Source organism: Cherax quadricarinatus, chromosome 74 (assembly GCF_038502225.1).
Source record: "Cherax quadricarinatus isolate ZL_2023a chromosome 74, ASM3850222v1, whole genome shotgun sequence".
Classification (NCBI taxonomy): Eukaryota; Metazoa; Arthropoda; class Malacostraca; order Decapoda; family Parastacidae; genus Cherax; species Cherax quadricarinatus.
In genome coordinates, this window is record NC_091365.1 from 175,508 (window position 1) to 194,770 (window position 19,263).

Consider the following 19,263-nt stretch of genomic DNA (forward strand, 5'->3'; position numbering starts at 1 on the left):
GGTCTCAGTGAAAGCCGCAAACATTGCCTTTGCCTCTGCAAGCAGTCCACGGATGAAAGGTATTTTGTTGTTTGTTGCTGGCTTTAGACCCTGTATCTTTGCAAAGAAGAATGTCATCGGACTGGTGGTATTGTTGGTGTTGGGGGAAGGGGATTTTTTTTCCGGCATTAGTATCTGTATCTGTTAGTTTGGAGTGTAGGCCATCGGCTGTGGTTCCACTCCAGGAATGACTGGATTTGGTGTACGATTTCTGCCATTTCCTGCCAGTTTTTTTTCCTTCCTGGCACTAAAAAACCTCTCCCTCTTGAGTGGCTGTGGCTACCCAGGTTTTCCCATGGCCTGGATGTTTTGTATCTTTTTGTCCCCTTTAGATGGTGTGCCTGACAATTTAAGTTATAGCACAGTCTTTCCTGTACTGAAGAGGTACACATTTCAGGGTGAAAAAGCTTACAGGAAGGGAGTTTGCATTTTCCTGTTGTCATATGGGCACGGCATTTTCTAGGGTGGTCATAGTTGCACGTCCCATCTGTTTTTCCAGATTTCCCATGTCTGCAGATACCAAGTGCGTAGTATGTGCACAGGCTTGGTTTCCGTTTGCCTTGGGTTTCTGTGACTGTATTCCCTGTTGGTGCATGTTTCCCTGTCTTATTCCTATCCTCCCTAGCACCAACAATGGAGCTCCCACCAGTTGTTTTTGGTAATATATCCTCACTATTGCTAGTGGAGTCCTCTTGTTTGCTATTTCCTGTGGTATTTCTAGTTTGCAATATTGGTTTTATCTCATCTTTGACTACACTTGTTTCCCCACTACGGCTCCTGTCCCCTATGAGGTCATTTATATGTATTCCTTCCTGCGTATAATTCCCGACTACCTGGACAAAATCTCCAGCTTCACCATTACTGTCTCCCAGGACAGCACCTCCAGCTTCACCATTACTGTCTCCCAAGACAGCACCTCCAGCTTCACCATTACTGTCTCCCAGGACAGCACCTCCAACTTCACCATTACTGTCTCCCAGGACAGCACTATCAGCCCCACATTTACTGACTACCAGGACATCACCTCCAGCCTTACAGTTTCTGACTACATGGCCAGTATCAAGGGCAGTACCCACAGGGTAGTACCCACAGGGTAGTACCCACAGTCAGTGGCCAGGCTTCAAACACCTTTTATTGTACAGCAATAAAGGAATGGAACAGACTACCCACAAATGTCAAGGCCAGTCATAGCTTGAACCAGTTCAAGAAGACTGCCAAAAAGTGTCTGATGAATGAAGCAACAGAAAGGGAGGGGAATGATTTTCTATTTTTTAGCTAAAATACGTGTAAATTTTACCTTATCCCTAGTAATGACCCTCGTATTGTAGATAGTCGTAATGACCCTCGGGTAGTAGATAGTCTTAATGACCCTCGTATTGTAGATAGTCTTAATGACCCTCGTGTAGTAGATAGTCTTTTTAGTATGATAATAAGATGTTATCTTCATTATAGAATAATAAGAAAATATTATAACCTTTATATTATAATTAATAAGGTAAAAGGACCCCAATGGAAATAAGTCACTCTGTCTGACTTTTTTGGGTTATCCTAGGTTCTCTACACATACGCTGCTATGTATGATAATTCTATGTAACTGTATTGTGTATACCTGAATAAATTTACTTACTTACTTACTTACTTTTTATGTTCCCATCTGTTGTAGAAAGCTTCCAGGTTTTCTATGAAAGCAGCTTTGATGTTGACCTCTTTTAATACCCTTGTGATTTTAGTCCACAGATTTATCTCATTTGGGCATACCCAAAAACACTTCCCTGTTTTAATACTGCTTGTAGCTAGTTCTTGGATATCTGCACAAGGGGCGTGACACCAATTTCCACAAAAATGACAATTTATCCATGTGGAAGCCCGTTTGTTTGATTGACTGCAGACTACACAGAGCTTCATAATGATTTGAATGGTTGATTTGCTGTAATTCTACTAGCAACCTCTTGAATACTCTATTAATAACCTCCTTAAATGAAGCTCTAGCTATTTGTATTTCTATTTCTAACTGTATTTGTATATTGGACAGCTTACCGTGTACGTTCCTGATTTATATTTATTGTTTGTGTTTGATAAGGGCGCCTACAGCCCCATCCGTATACAGTCTGCTTTATTGTCCAAAGAATCCGTTTGAAACCAGTCAAGGGTTCGGACCAGTCAATGGTTCGGACCAGTCTGATCTGATCAGTGGATCACTTATTTAAAACATACTGGTCGGTGATTTGGGCTAACACATGAAGGATCTACTGGAAATTATCTACCCGAGTAATATGTGATTTGATTGATACAAAAGTATAACTTGCGTGTTGAAGAACCGGTGATTGCTGGCACCTCCTACAATGACGAACGGTCGAGCCTCAATCCTTGTTTATCAAGCGCTGTATCTAGCTTTTCTAGGTCTTTTTTTTCGTCTCCACCACAATAAATGCTATATTATCACTATAGTTGACTGGTGGAAATTTTGGAGGAAGGACGCTTTTTCTGTAGTAATAATTGCTTCTCGTTATGTATATTGCGACCGCTGGTAACTACAGGTTATATGAGATTCATAGTATACGTCTGGTATTTCAAGAAAAAAGAAACTAATGAAAGTCACTCCACTCCACTAAGTACCATTATAATACTGGTTAGTTGCTACTACAACACTGTATTCTGCTATTCACTGGTATCACTAGATTATATGCGAGTACACTAGCAGGCCAGAAAGATTATTAAAACAGCTGACCAGTCCAAACCATACCCCCGGCCGGGATTGAACCCGCGGTCATAGAGTCTCAAAACTGGAGTTTTGAGACTCTATGACCGCGGGTTCAATCCCGGCCGGGGGTATGGTTTGTTTGCAATCGTGTCATTACGATTTCTTGAGTCAAGCTGACCAGTGTGGTAACTTTCTGGCGACTTCTGGCACCTGCCTCTATAGGCTTATCACTTCATTTACAAATTCACCTGTTTTCAAATGACACTTTAGCCTTTATCATCTATATGCTAGGGAGCCACTGTAGTATACACTATACACTATATATACACAATGTTATCAGGGAGACTTTCCTCTGACAAAGAAAAGTTCTATTATTATTATTTTACACACGGAACACAGGCCTAGGTATGATAAAGCTCACGCTAACATTAACAATTATTTATCTGCAGTTTTATTCTAGTCAAGGGAAGCGCTAAACCCGAAGGGTTTATACAGTACCTGGGATGCATTCAAGTGGAGAATAAGGCCTTTTTTCTTGGATCAAGAGCCCTGAATTGACATGGAGGTACCTCCTTTGATTGTGGTAAATAGTAACATCTATCTCTTACCTTAATAAGCGATGCCCAGATGATCAAGACTTCTCAGCACCATCAACACATATTACGCCGAGTAATGCCAGTAAAGTGGCGCCCAGTGGTGGTGAGTGGTGCTGGTGGCGCCACTAGACTCCACCCTGCACCGCTCCTCTGATTATTGGCGCCAATTCCGTTTTCTATAATTTTCCCGCCAAAACGAGTCAAAATAACCAAATCGCCTACATAATTATTATTATAATCAAGGGGGAAGCGCTAAACCCGGAGGATTATACAGCGCCTGGGGGGGAGGATGTGGAAGGCATTCAGGCTTAATTCGGGGAACTGGAGCACAGATCCAATTCCCTAAATCAAGAGCCCCTCACCAACATCAAGGAACCTTCCCTGAGGGGATTTCGCCTACATAAGAAACGTAATTTTTTTTCCCCTATTATCAAAAAACTTACTAAGAGCATCTATGTGAATAAAAAAGTGAAGCATTTAGGTTAGATCCAAGGAAGGTGAAGACATGTTAAGTCAAGAGATGGTGTAAGTGGCGCCACTGTCGCCATCCTGCCGCCTCCCACCTCCTGTCGCTAATTCCCATTTTCTGTAACTTATTTCCCGTTTTCTATACATAGTTCTATACTGGTGAGCACTAAAACCTTAAGGGTTACATAGCTCCGGGGAAGGGATGGAAGACATTTACACTTGATTCTTGGAAATGAAACAAAGTTTAATTTCTTATATCAGGAAACCTATCTTGAAACTTCTGGCGGGAAGGACAAAATTAATGGCAATATTTTAATTAAATTATAATGTGTAAATGACGTAATGACATCCTCTGAACTTTCATATGACAAATTATATAAAAATATTATCTACAAAACATTAGCTCCATTTTCTACAAATAAAGAGACTATTTTTTTTATTTCAAAATTTTACTTTCCTAAACAGTTAATACATCACTAAGTCACTTAATAATGTTTCCAACATAACTAGGTTCGACCCTTGGAGTTTACCTGGAGAGAGTTCCGGGGGTCAACGACCCCGCGGCCAGGTCCGTGACCAGGCCTCCTGGTGGATCAGAGCCTGATCAACCAGGCTGTTGCTGCTGGCTGCACGCAAACCAACGTACGAGCCACAGCCCGGCTGGTCAGGAACCGACTTTAGGTGCTTGTCCAGTGCCAGCTTGAAGACTGCCGGGGGTCTGTTGGTAATCCCCCTTATGTATGCTGGGAGGCAGCTGAACAGTCTCGGGCCCCTGACACTTATTGTATGGTCTCTTAACGTGCTAGTGACACCCCTGCTTTTCATTGGGGGGATGGTGCATCGTCTGCCAAGTCTTTTGCTTTCGTAGTGACCCCCCCAATAGTTAGGCTATGGTATTTTTCAATATTCATCTAGAAGCTTCTAGATGATGACTCGACCCCCGCAACCTCAACTAGGTGAGTACGAGGCTAAATTGTCCTGGAATATATTTTTCTAAGTCATTTTACTGCGCGAGTTTATCAACGATCTACTGAACCATTAACACGTTTACTCTGCTGATCTTACCAATTTATATAAACTATATTTAAAATTAGGCTAACATTAACATACAATAATTTATCTGGATTTTTTATTCTAATGAAAGTGTGGTGTTTGTGTGTTAGTTTTTTTAATGTTTGATGTCGTAAGTGTACGAGTTAGTATTTTTGTTATATTAAGTTCCATCAAACACCTTAAGTACTGGGAGCGCCTGGAAGCACTTGACTTGTACTCACTGGAGAGCAGGCGAGCGAGATACATAATCTACACCTGGAAGATTCTGGAGGGACTGGTCCCTAATATGCACACAGCAATCACTCCATACGAAAGCAAAAGACTTGGCAGGCGACGCAACATACCCCCAGTGAAAAGTAGGGGCGTCACTGGTACACTAAGAGAAAACGCAATAAGTGTCCGGGGCCCAAGACTGTTCAACAGCCTCCCACCAGCAATAAGGAGCGTTACGGGAAGACCCCTGGTTGTCTTCAAGAGGGAACTGGACAGATACCTAAAGACGGTGCCGGATCAGCCCCTGATTCACCGGGAGGTCTGGTTGTGGACCGGGCCGCGGGGGCGTTGACCCCCGGAACTCTCTCCAGGTAAACTCTAGCTGTTTACTTCGATCAGCTATTGCTTACATCGAATCAGCTGTTGAACTTTCTCAGCTGGTTCTAAGTAAACCAGCTGTTTAAACTGATCAGTGGAGGAAGAGGAGGAAAGGAAAAAGAATTATTATAATCAAAAGTAGCACTAAACCTATGAGGGTCATATTATAATCAAAGAAAGCGCTAAACCGACAAGGGTCATACAAAGCTGTACGAGGGTCATAAAAAAGAGGAGGAAATTTATGTTCTGAATTTTTATTTACATAATCACCCCCGCAAATTCGCATTTCTGAATTCACGGATTTTTCCTTAGAACTCAACTAATCGTTCTTGGAAATCCCCGCAAATTCGTGGATTTTTTTATGTCTTTTTTTTTTGGCAATATCTAGCGAGTAAGTAGGTACCTGGGTGTTAGTCGACTGGTGTATACCCCATCCAGTATGGAGGAGCACTAAACCTATAGGGATTATACAGCTCCTGTGGGGTAAGGGGGAGATGGAAGGCATTCAGGCTCAATCCAGGGATTATTATTATTATCAAAACCTGGCACTAAATATACTGGGGTCATACACCTCAATCCAGGGAACTGGAGCACAGATCCAATTCTCTAGATCAAGAGCCCCCACCAGCATCAAGTAATATACAAATATTCCTTTAATTTAATTTTATATTCTGTCAATAGGTCTTTCCTAATTGCATTGTTCTTGAAATCTTCACTTTTCTGTCCCTTGAAATTTTTCAACAATTCTTTCCATTATTTGTGGGGAAGCACTAAACTCAGAAGAATCATATAGCTTCAGGAAACTGAGAGACAAGGAGTAATCAGGTTTGATCTCAGACAGGAGAGGGCAGGGGCAATTCTTTAGTTCAAGAATACTTCAACTAAGCTTCCAGCCCACATCATGTTACAGTGTAAAAGGCATAAAAAAAGACATGCAGTGTTGTCAGCAAATTAGTTTTATGACAAGATTTTTGGTAGAAATTAAACCAATATAAAATGTACTACACATATGTGAAGTCCTCAATAAAACTTAACCAATAAATGTATGTAACAAAAATATACAGTGGTAGAACAAAAATGTTCCAATAGCTACCAGGAGAAATATTGAGATTTTTTCATAGAAGCTATATTATTTACGTCTCCAAGACTACAGGTCCTCATACCTCACACCAGAGATAGAACCCATATATATATGTATATGTATAATGAAAAAATATACTGTATTACACAAACAATTTTGGTTACATAAACATTTGAATTTTCATTTGAATGATTAAATAAATTGAGCAATGTTTATCTCATATGACACATTATTCATAAAGCATCTAGATGTGCTGGACAATGTCACTACCTATTTCTGATTACTTATTTCTAGTTACAGAGGCATGCCTGTTCTCATTTGTATTCTATCTTCAGCATTTAGTTTGACAGTTTTTTGTTTCCAGTTGTTGAGCACATTCTGTCTTACTTAGCTTTGGATTCATTTTATTCATTTACCACTAAATGTGAAAAACATTATCTAGTGTTCTTTTAGTACTGTTTTTCTTTATTTTATAGCTGCAGAGTTGTATTTTTTAATTGGAGCTATATATTTTATTTTCTTGTTTCATTTTATGATCGTATGTCATTTAACCAGTGATGCGTATTCATAAGAAGCAATGTAGACATTGCTTACCCTAAAAAAATTTGTCCCTTCGAAATGAATATCTTTGTTTGGTTAACATATTATTAACTATCATTTTGCTTTTTTGTTATTTATGTTTCAAAAAATTTAATCCTGGTATAAATAATGGTCTGAGGGAAACCTGCAAGACAAGCATGTGGCATTTTAAAATCTGTTTCTCAAAAGCAACACTGGATTTGTAGTGTTAACTGTTGCAGTAATGACTGTTTATGACTCAGGAAATCATGACATGACTGCAAACAAATCACAGAACTGGCCTGGGAGTTCTAGGACTATCCTGCTATGGGTTCAAGCACCACCCATTCTGCTGTACCTGGATGTTAGCCAACTGGTGTGGGTTGTATCCTGGGGACAAAATATACATAATTTGCCTGAATCACGTTTCACAGTCATTGCCAAAGCCATAATTTCCTGCACTTGAGTCTTTAGGAAAACTAGAGAAAATATCGAGAATTGTTTCCAAACATATGCTCCCAGAAAGCAAATGAAGGTATTGTGTGTCAGTGGGGATGGGAAGCAGCTGTGCCTTACACAACACTCAACCCTTAGGCTCAACTTGGGTCAGAAGGGGATAAAAATTCCATGGCACCGACTACTAAGATTTTGCACCTAACTTGGTTCTTCCATGCTGACTGAGCATGTCATCAAGGCTTCAAGTGCTATGCAAAAATGGATGCACTTTTCAGTCGTGCTTAAGACAAAATCACACTATGTAGTGTTGTATTACACAAATAACCTGCGCATAAGAGAAAGAAATTTATGACGACATTTCAGTCTGACTTGAACCATTAACTAGTCACACATATAGTATGTGTCTAGTTAATGGTTATTGTTCCAGTCATGGCACTGTGTCTTTTTTACTGTCTGGCAGGCCGGACTTGAGTCCTGGAGATGGGAAGTAGTGTCTGCACTCTGAACGAGGAGTGTTAATGTTGCAGTTTTATAACTGTAGTGGAGAGCACCCCTCTGGCAAGGCAATGATGGGGTGAATGATGAAAGTTTTTCTCTTTTGGGCCACCCTGTCTTGGTGGGAATCAGTTGACGTGTTAATAATAAAAAAAAATAATAAAAGAGGATGTACTGTATTATATTGCTGGGAAGCACTGAACCAGTAGGGATCATACAGTCTGGGAAGTATCAGCATTAAGGACCCTCCCATGAGTGGGGGGGATAGAATACAATAAATAACGAATTACAGTAATTTAAAACCTCAGAATCTTGAAAAATTTGCTCTAGCAAAAATCTGTTGTTCCTGCACTTTCAACTGTGACTGTATAACATACCCAGGTGTGGTATTATGGAATGTACATAGAAAGTTCACCAGGTCTACACGTTCATGGTACTGGCACAATGCACACTTTTAATAGGATGCCTTGTTTTAAGAGCATACACAAATATTCTGAGTTTCGCATCACTGCAGTCGTATTTAATATACAATAAAAAATTTTTTACACAATAAGATACCATCTTGCTGTTGGTAACTAATTACAAGGTTACAAAAACTAAATTAACCATTATAGATTTAAAAAATGCCAGAAAGCAATGAGCATATACCTGAAGCATGGCCAAAATATACAGTACAGTATAATACTGCCTACCTACTGGAACATGTAGTTCTAAATCTGCTCAAGGAAATGTATTTTATAAATGAGATATTGTAGAATACAGAAAATAATTCCAGCATAAAAGTACCATAAGCACAGAAAAAATTGTTGTAATGTATCCAAGATCAAGAGTTTACAAGTTGTATTAAACATAGCTAATATACTGTATCAGAGGAAGACCAGCAGACATTTTCCCGAAAGACCTTCAATAAAACTGGCTAGGAGTCAATGTAGGTCAACTTGGGAGAGGGATTATTAGTCATGGAGAACTGCTAAACAGGGTTAGGAAAAAATCCTTTGTGTAATACTAAGTAGGTTCCTAGAGTGCATTGTTTAAAGTTCCCAAGAATCAATACATGATTACAACTCTCCCCCGGGCATTTGTGAGAAAAACAGCCAAGTTTTGTAAAACATTATCTTTAGTTTTTGAGTCATTATAAATTAAATGGCTAGATCTTATTTAAAATGTAATCAAAATCATTAATATATTCACAGGAAGCACTAAAGCTGTAAGGGTCATTATTATTAAATTTGTGGGAAAGTGCTAAACCCACAAGGGGCATAGAGTGCCTTGGGAATGAGACAATCTGGTTTGATCTAAGGGAGGGGAGGGGAAACTCCATTTCGTTGGATCAAGAGTTCTTCACCAGCATCAAGGAATCTCCCTTGAAGAGTGCAATCATAATGAAAAAACTAATTTTTTTTTTACCTAAATTTACAACAGCATATCATTCTGATGAATATGTTTTTTCATGTGTAATTTCAATGAGCCATAGTCTCTACTCTTGTAATCACACTTTTCACATGCATAAGGCTTTTCACCTGTATGTATTCTCACATGTCTCTTCAATGCTTCACTATAGCTAGTCTTGTATGCACAAATGTTACAGCTGTATGGTTTCTCCCCAGTATGGGTTCGCATGTGCTTTGTGAGGTTACTCCTCCACTGAAAAGTTTTCCGACACTGAGGACATACAAACCCAGCATCAGCTTCGAGGATAAGGTTTTGTTTTCTTTCAACTGTTCTTCCACTGTCTGAATGAATTACAGAATTTCCTTCAGTAACAGTAGGATCAATTTTACCCTGAAATGAAAAATAAAAAATCATGAATAAAAATATGACAGAGTATAAGCACTCTACATAGGTTTGATACACATCTATGCCTAAGGTTACTACAGCCCCCTTATTCCCACACATATCTGTGGAGTAGGGTTTTAAGGATTTACTGGTTTTGAAGGTTCCACCATTGCTGCCTGGCCAAAAGCCTGGCCAACCAAGCTGTTGTTGCTAGCAATCCAAATACCTATCACAACTTGGCTGATCTGGGACTTTCAACTGATACTGGTCCAATTTTCTCTTGAAACCTTTTACCTTCATAATATTTCTTACACAGTATCTGTTGGTAGCAGTTTGAAGTCTTTGACTATAAATGACGACAAAAATTATCTCCCGTTCTCCAGGATTTGTATGATATCAATGGGTTTAGTACTTTTTGAAAGTGTAATGACAATAATCATGCTGCTGATATTTTAAACATAAGTGTACAGGTTATTGTTAAAAGTACCAGACTATTAATAATATTTTTATTACTACAAGTATGTACAAGGTATACAAGCCTAGCTGACATCAGTGACATACTACTATATAGAAAGCTGCTTGTTATGCAGAGCATTTCGGGCCAACTAGGTCAGTGTTTTCCCAGGATGCGACCCACACCAGTCAATTAACACCCAGGTACCCATTTTACTGATGGAGAACATAGACAACTGGTGTAAAGAAACATGCCCAATGTTTCTACCCTCGCTGGGAATCGAATGCTTTTCACTAGGTTTACTTTACATCTCTTCCCATATCTGTCACTCCAATTATGGAATTGCACACACTGAGGCTCTGACTCTGAAGTACTTTGCATGTACAGTATTTATCAATGAACTTGTAAGCAAATGATAGTGTGTTGGGTAATGGGGTAGCTTTTAACCCTTTCAGGGTTTCAGCCGTACTAGTACGGCTTACGCACCAGGGCTTTTGACGTACTAGTACGCCTAAATTCTAGCGCCCTCAAATCTAGTGGGAGAAAGCTGGTAGGCCTACATATGAAAGAATGGGTCTATGTGGTCAGTGTGCGCTGTATAAAAAAAAATCCTGCAGCACACAGTGCGTAATGAGAACAAAAAAACTTTGACCGTGTTTTTGGATTAAAACAGAGACTTTGCACTGTATTTTTGTATGGTATTTATTGTTGTATTCTAGTTTTCCTGGTCTCATTTTATAGAATGGAAGACATATTACAGAAATTGAGATGATTTTGACTGGTTTTACAAAGAAAACTACCTGGAAATTGCGCTCAAAGTAGCAGAAATGTTCGATTTTTACGAAAGTTCAAAAGCAAACAAATCATGCTATGTGTCCAATACACATCAACTGGCGAGTCTAATATTCTTTCACAAGTACGCTGATAATATTTATGCCATTTCTACACCAATGCAGTAGTCTGCATAACAGTAAATCTTCTATTTTTTGTGAGAATAAAAATTCAAAATGGAAAGCAAAATAATGTAAGAGGGGCCTGGGGACGTGACTAATGAACAGAGGAAATGTTATTTTAGTGCCAGGAATGTCTTTCTTGTTTATTCTGGACCCTATTCGGAAATTGGCATTTTTTGAAATTTGTGAAATTGGCAAAGTTGCTAAATTCTGACCACTGTATTGGATAGTTGAAATCGATAAATGGGTGGTTTCTTGTACTCATTCGATAGAGAAAATGGAGTTCTAGCGAAATAGTTATGATTTTTGTCGACAAGTACACTGGAATTGGCCGAAAATAGGGCTCAGTGTGCAAAATCGCCGATGCATAAACATCGTTGAGACTGCTAACTTCGCGAGAGCATAATTCCGTAAGTTTTCTATCAAGTTTCATACTTTTGGTGTCATTATGATCGGGAAAAGATTCTCTATCTTTTCGTAAGAAATTTTTTTTTTTTTTAAATTTGGCCGACCCTGAGAACAAGTCTCTGAGAGGGCCTGCCGACCCTGAAAGGGTTAAAAAAAGCAATGAATCAAATATGAAGTGTGATTTGTCAGTTTGTCTTTGCTGATAACAGTGCTTTTGGGAGATTCAGAGAAGTTGTGAAGATTAACAAGAAAGGTGAAAGCATAGAAAAGAGCAAGAAAAGAGTAACAAAAAATCTAGGCAATGAAAGATTGAATGACAGATTTGAGGAAGCTTGGAGGAGCTGGCTGTACTATATTCTGATACAGAATACTGGAGTGGACATATTGGCCAATGCGTTTATGAAAGACATGGTGAAATGGAAAAGGTATGGGGGTAAAAAACAGTTTATGGAATGTTGTAAAACCTACAAAAACGAAGAAGCTTAACATTGGAGAAAAAAGGGAAATGTATTAAGGTAAAGTGATACCAACACTTTTTTGTGTGGGTGTAAAGGATTATCTTTGAATATTGCAGCAATCCCACGTTCAATATGACCAGGCCGCAATGCCCCGTGGCCAGGTGGCTAAAGCTCTCGCTTCACACGGCAAGGGTCTGGGTTCGATTCCCAGGGAGGGTAAAAACACTGGGCATGTTTCTTTACACCGGTTGTCTATATTCCCCATCAGTAAAATGGGTACCTGGGTATTAGCCGACTGGTGTGGGTTGCATCCTTGGACAAAACTGACCTAGTCTACCCGAAATGCTCTGCATAACAAGCAGCTTTCTACATAGTAGTATGTCACTGATGTCAGCTAGGCCTGTATATCTTGTATGTACTTGTACTTGTAGAAATAAAGATATTATTAAGCAGTCTGGTACTTGAAGTTCTAAACCGGTTAATATCATACAAAGCCTGGAGAATGGGAAGTAATTTGTTTTGATTCAAGGAAAGGAAAGTTCCAATTCCTTGGATCAAGAGCACTTCCCTAGCATCAAGGCACCCCCAAGAAGGGTCAACCATATGATACTGTACTTACGCTTCCCGGAGAGTTGTCAATTAAGACTTTAAGCATATTGTTGATGTCAGCACTGGAACTTTGACAACTCTGCTCAGTACTTGGGGCCACTGTTGCTTCTCCATTGACTGTATTCAGATTTGTTAATTGACTTTCTTGAAATGAGTAGCCATCCGAGTGATTTTCAGATAACTCCGGCGTTTCTGATTCATAATACTTGACAGGTTCTTCTTTAATTGTTACTTTTTCATTGTGCTTCTTTCTTTTTCCTTTATAGTGCATTCCTCCTCTTTTAGTTGTCTTATTACCAAATCTCATATTAATTTCTGATTCCCTATTCGATTTATGTAGTTTGCTTTTTGTAATTTTATATACTTCTTTCCGTTGTGAATTCTCCCCATTGATTTCACCATCATCACTAAAATCTTCACATGGAACAGCAAGCCCTCGAATCATTAAAATTTCTGCAGCATTTACAAGTTCTGCCAAGTCTGTCTGGGGTACGACAACTTCTCCTAGATACATGAAGTCAAGGAGAGAGACGAGTTCTTTATACTGAATATTATCAGAAAGTATTATAGATCCTTTGTGAGGAACATTTATCAACACATCTTCAAAGTATTCACTGCAGGCTGACAAAATAAATTTGTGCACCCAGTATTCATGGCCATCACATTCAAGTTTGACATCAGCAAAGATTTCCTGAAAGAAAAGTGCAATGATAAGGGCAATTCTGCATGATATTGCTAACACTATATATTCACAGGAAAGTGCTAAACCTTTAGGAGGTCATATGTCACCTTGAGCATCAAGGCACATCCCATGAAGGGTACTGCATGATAAAATTTATTCACTTCGTCATTTCTGCAAAAATTACCATTTTCTTCTAATAATCCTTTGTAAAATATATTGTATGACCCTTTTGGGTTTAGCACTTAGCTTGATCATAATAATACAGTAATAATTTGGAAGATATGCTTCATTCAACTTCTAGTAAATTTATGATAGTATCATGCATTAATATCACTAATATCCAAAGAAAAACTTGTGTAGAATTTTTTCAAACACATCAGTTAGAAACTACTATCACACCTTCATGTACAAGTCTCAAGGGTAATGCTTAAAAAATTTGATAAACAATTGTACATATTAAATATTATATACAGCACTACCTACACCTGTACAGCCTCATACAGTTTAAGATTGCTCTTGATTTTAGCAAAAGTTAAGTAAGTTTATTTAGGCACAGGGACACATAACGACAATTATCATACATAGTGTAAATTACCTAGGATAACCAAAAAAAAGTCAGACAAAGTGATGTATTTCCATGGAGATCCTTGTAATATCTTGTTATTTAAACCTTAAAAGTTAAAACTGCTAAGTAACTCAACTATGTGAAAATCAGGTAAATGAACTATGCACTCTGATGTGCTGCTAAAGAGCAAAATAATATTTGTGGACCCTTGTGGGTTTGGTGCTTAGTTTTGATTGCAATAATAAGAGTAAAAAATTCTAGAGGGATTCAGAGAAGTTGGTTAGTTGAGCTTGAGTTCTAGAGGTGGGAAGTACAGTGGAACCTCGGTACTCAAACTTAATTTGTTCCAGAAGGCTGTTTGAGTGCCAATCTGTTTGAGTACCGAACGAATTTTCCCCAACCAATTTTCTTTTTAGTTGGCTGTTATCACTAATCTTCTTAGGACCCATGGTGACTTATTTATGCAGAAAATATAAAAAAAAACATCAAAAAATGTTAAGAAACACGATATAGTTTACAGTGAAGTTCTGGCAGGTTGTGTTTGTTTGGTTGAGTGCCAAGCAAACAGTCAACTACCGAGTGATTTTTTTTACTGAACAAAGCGTTCAAATACCGAATTGTTCGAGTAGGGAGCTGTTCGAGTACCGAGGCTCCACTGTACAGCGCCTTCACTTTAAGGATGTGTAGGGATGTTGCAGCTCAGGTCATCTGAAATGTGATTTCCATAAACTGTACTTCTTGTAAGACAGATTGAATGTGAACTTTTTTTTTTTAGTCACCCTACCTTGGTGGAAAATGGTACTAAATGTAGTACTATATAGAAAAGGGGAAATGTATAAAATTAGCACCATACAGAAATTTGTGATTGATTCAGTCCTTTCTGCTGTGAATGTTGAAACAATGCCAACAAATAAAAAACAATTTATACATGCCACTGCAATGCAACTGTTATATCTACCTTCTTATATATTTCTTGAATTGCATGAAGAAGCACAGAATGATGGTGGTCCCATTTCACCGATACGGACACTGTTTCTGTCATTCTGATCCCTGTAGGAAGATGTGTGGTATTCAGGATCATTCAAGAAATCATATGATTAACTTATTTAACTATGACTCATGAAATTGTAATAACGCGATTGCAAATCATGGAATGGATGGGGTTTGAGCCCGTGACTGAATGGCTTACACACTGGCCTGGAGTTTTACCACTCACTCGACATGGGATCAAATGCCACCTGTTCCATGGTTTGTTTAACTTATAATCAAGGTTTTTCCTAAGTATTAAACAGTGTTATACCCTATCAGAATAAAATATAATAGGAGTTTTATAATAATAATAATAATAATAATAATAATAATAATAATAATAAAAAATTAATAATAATCTTTTATTTCTACAAGTAAATGTACAACGTATACAGGCCTATGGAAAAATAAAGACATAAGCAGTATAGCGTGATCGTTTAGTGACAACATTTTGTCCACACTGACCAAATGTTGTCAATAAAAGATCACATTATATTGCTTGTGTGTTTATATCTCCACTATCTGGAGTCTACCTGGAGGTTATTATGGGGATCAATGCCCCTGCGGCCCGGTCCATGACCAGGCTTCCCAGTGGATCAGGGCCTGATCAACCAGGCTCTTACTGCTGGCCGCACGTAGTCCAACGTACGAACCATAGCCCGGCTGATCCGGCACTGACTTTAGGTATTTGTCCAGCTCCCTCTTGAAGGCAGCCGGGGGCCTATTGGTAATTCCCCCTATGTTTGGTGAGAGGCTGTTGAACAGTCTTGGGGCCCTGGACACTTAGGGTGTTTTCTCTTAGTGTACCAATGGCGCCCCTACTTTTAATTGGGGGTATTTTGCATTGCCTGCCCAGTCTTATACTTTCGTAGGGAGTGATTTCTGTATGCAGATTCGGGACCATTCCTTCAAGGATTTTCCAAGTGTAGATTATGATATATCTTTCTCTCATGCGTTCCAACGAGTACAAGTCAAGTGCTTCCAAGCGTTCCCAGTAGTTAAGGTGCTTGACAGAACTTATACGTGCAGTAAAGGATCTCTGTACACTCTCTAGATCTGCAATTTCACCTGCTTTGAATGGAGATGTTAATGTACAGCAGTATTCCAGCCTAGAGAGAACAAGTGATTTGAAAATGATCATCATTGGCTTGGCATCTCTCGTTTTGAACGTTCTCATTATTCATCCTATCATTTTCTTTGCGCCTGTGATCGTGGCACTGTGTTGGTATTTTATACCATTTATTTCCATTGTATACAGGCCTAGCTAACTTCAGTGATATACTACTACAGGAGGGTCCTGGTTATACAGCACAGGTTTGGTTCCGGGCTATTGCTGTAAAGTGAAACATAGCCCTTTTTTCCCTTTCAAATGCATATAAAAACCTAATAACATATACACTATCATGTATTAAATGAGTAATAGAGCTAGGCCTAATACAAATTATCATACATAGTAGCATGTGTGGAAATTACCTTATTCCTAGTACATCTTGTATTGTAACTGCTTTTCATATAGCTGAAATACTTAGCTGTTTCAACTTTTAAGGTTTAAATAAAATATTGCAAGTCACTTTTTTTTGGTTATCCTAGGTAATGTACACACATGCTGCTGTGTATGATAATTTATGTAACTGTATTTATGTGTACCTGTACCTGAATAAACTTACTTAAGAACGATAACCCAAAAAAAGTCAAAGTGACTTACAGTATTTCCATTGGGGTTCTTGTAATATCTTATTATTTAAACCTTAAAAGTTAAAACAGCTATGTAACTCAACCCCTCAGGGAAGGTTCCTTGATGTTGATGAGGGGCTCTTGATTTAGGGAATTGGATCTGTGCTCCAGTTCCCCGAATTAAGCCTGAATGCCTTCCACATCCCCCCCTAAGCGCTGTATAATCCTATGGGTTTAGCGCTTCCCCCTTGATAATAAAAAAAAAAGTAACTCAACTGTGCAAAAATCAATTACAATAAAAGGAGATATACTAGGAATAAGGTAAAGTGAGTTATTTGCATTAACAATAAAGAGAGGATCAGCTTACAGTAATAGGTACATGAATGTTTGCTATACAAGGAAACATGACCAATGCTTCACCCATGCTGGGAAGTGATTCCAGGTCCCTCAGTGTGTGAGCTGAGGAAGCTACCAACCAAGGCATGAGCATATATGAAAAGGTGAGGAAAGCTTCAGTTCTTGGATCAAGAGCCCTTCCCCAGTCAAAACAACAAGTATAAAGTTATGATGGCTTAACCTAGACATTCCTACATTATTATTCTTCTTCTTCGTGGAACAGCACTAAACCTGTAGGGGTCATATAGAGCCGGGGAAATTCAGAGGTAATCAGATATAATCCGAGGAAGAAGAAAATAGCTCTAACTCCTAGGATCAAGAGTCCTTTCAACCACTATTTCCCGAACATCATTTAAGTTCACACTGGTCCTCTAATGTTCAAAAAATTTGCAATAAATGTTTATTAGTTTTTATTCCCACAATATACCAATAAAATAATTATCATAAACACAATATATAAAGAAATTATATACCTGCCTCAGCGTGTTATTACACCCAAATTTTACCGCACACAAGTAACTATTTTATTAATTTATACATCACATTATCTTTATTCAATAAAATAAATTAATGAACCTGTATAGATTGTCATTTATTACACACTGAAATCCCCTCTTATCCTCACCTTCAACCAGTATATCACTTATAAAACACTTACGTAACCACACATATATGTATATTTACCCCATCCTTATAAGGAAAAAAAAACCGTGTTATACAAGGGTATAATAAATACAATAAAATATAAATAAATTACTTACTTAATTTTAACAGAGACAACAGAAGACGTCAGGGGCAGGGTTGCCAATCATGCCAACTAAAAGTCGCTAAATTAAGACCAAAACTGCTAAAATTAGCATAAAATAAACAGTTAAAAAAATAATATCTTCAAAAAAGTAGGTAATAATGAAACTTATAGTGTGAACCAATAAAATTTCTGCCAGAAGGGAGTATGAAAGCATGTTAAAGGTTTCCCGTGGCCTGGTAGTTAAACCTTTCGCTTCATAGGGCGAGCCCCGGTTCGATTCCCGGCGAGGGTAGAAACATCGGGCGTGTTTCTTTACACCTGTTGTCTATGTTCCCCATCAGTAAAATGGGTACCTGGGTGTTAGTCGACTGGTGTGGGTCGCATCCTGGGACAAAACTGATCTAATTTGCCAGAAATGCTCAGCATAACAAGTGGCTTTCTATATTGTAGTATATCATTGATGTCAGCTATGGTCTGTATACCTTGTACAAATAAAGATATATTATTATTATTTAGTTTCTGAAAGTTGGTCTGACTTTTTTGGGGGTTATTCTAGATAATTTATACATATGTTACTATGTATGTTAATTGTACTTATGTGTACCTGTACCTCAATAAACTTGCACTACTGTTACTTTTATTTTCATCAAAGCTTGTCATTATTAATAACCTTGCAATAAATATACCGTAGACTATGCAAAATAACAAAAGGGAGAGTTGAAGGATAGCTCTAGGCCTTTTGTGTTGCGATCACATCATCAGGAGTTTGCAATGTTGCAAAAATGAGTATAACTTCCTACTCCACTCTGGAACATTGCAAGCTCCTGATGTGCTAGATTGCAACACGAGGGGTCTAGAGCTATCGTTCAACTCCCCCTCTGGTATTTTGCATCTTCCATCACTAGTTCGCGATTACTGCATACCATAGAATATATTAATAAACAATGTTATTAATATTTCTTTGTATTGGTAGCAGTACTTGTTATAAAATAATGGCTAAAACCATGTTGATACAACCCCAGTCATGCTCATTTTCAGTGGCGAGGCTGCATGTTGCACCTTCTATTGTAAGCCTCCAGTGTGCTGATACTTCTTATGACAGACTCGGGAAACTCGTAACAGTAATTTTCCACCCGTGCCGGGGATTGAACCACGGACACTCATTGTGTGAGGCAAGCGCGTTGTCAACAGAGCCACGGGACACTTACTATGTATTACTTAGCCATTCTACACGAAAACTCTGGCTGGTTAAATTTCTTGGTCATGGTGACTACACAGTCTTTCTCGGGAGAGCCAATTCACTCGTCTAACTACCGGTATAATGCTGAGAATTTGATCACCGATTGGACGTGATGGTGAGGCCTCACACACCATGTCCATGGTTCAATCTCCGGCCGGGTAGAAACACTGGGCAGGTTTCCTTACACCTGTTGTTATTGTCCGGGGTTAAAAATCCCAACAAATCCTATTCTA

At 38.6% G+C, this 19,263-nt stretch overlaps 1 protein-coding gene across 3 annotated transcripts; it reads right to left on the minus strand.

Annotated features, from left to right (window-relative positions):
• Positions 1-6,392: 6,392 nt before the first annotated feature.
• LOC128700144 (zinc finger and BTB domain-containing protein 14) lies at positions 6,393-17,853 on the minus strand. 3 transcript variants are annotated; one of them, XM_053793118.2, is made up of 4 exons: positions 17,810-17,853; positions 14,902-14,993; positions 12,707-13,387; positions 6,393-9,820 (listed from the first exon to the last, which is right to left on the minus strand). In XM_053793118.2, exons 2-4 carry the CDS (start codon positions 14,983-14,985, stop codon positions 9,452-9,454), a joined length of 1,134 nt encoding a protein of 377 aa, XP_053649093.1. In that variant the 5' UTR covers positions 14,986-14,993; positions 17,810-17,853; the 3' UTR covers positions 6,393-9,451. The 3 variants fall into 3 exon arrangements, with proteins under 3 accessions (XP_053649093.1, XP_053649092.1, XP_053649091.1); XM_053793117.2 differs by having other exon boundaries at positions 17,804-17,848; XM_053793116.2 differs by lacking the exon at positions 17,810-17,853 and adding an exon at positions 17,727-17,746.
• Between the last annotated feature and the right edge of the window lie 1,410 nt (positions 17,854-19,263).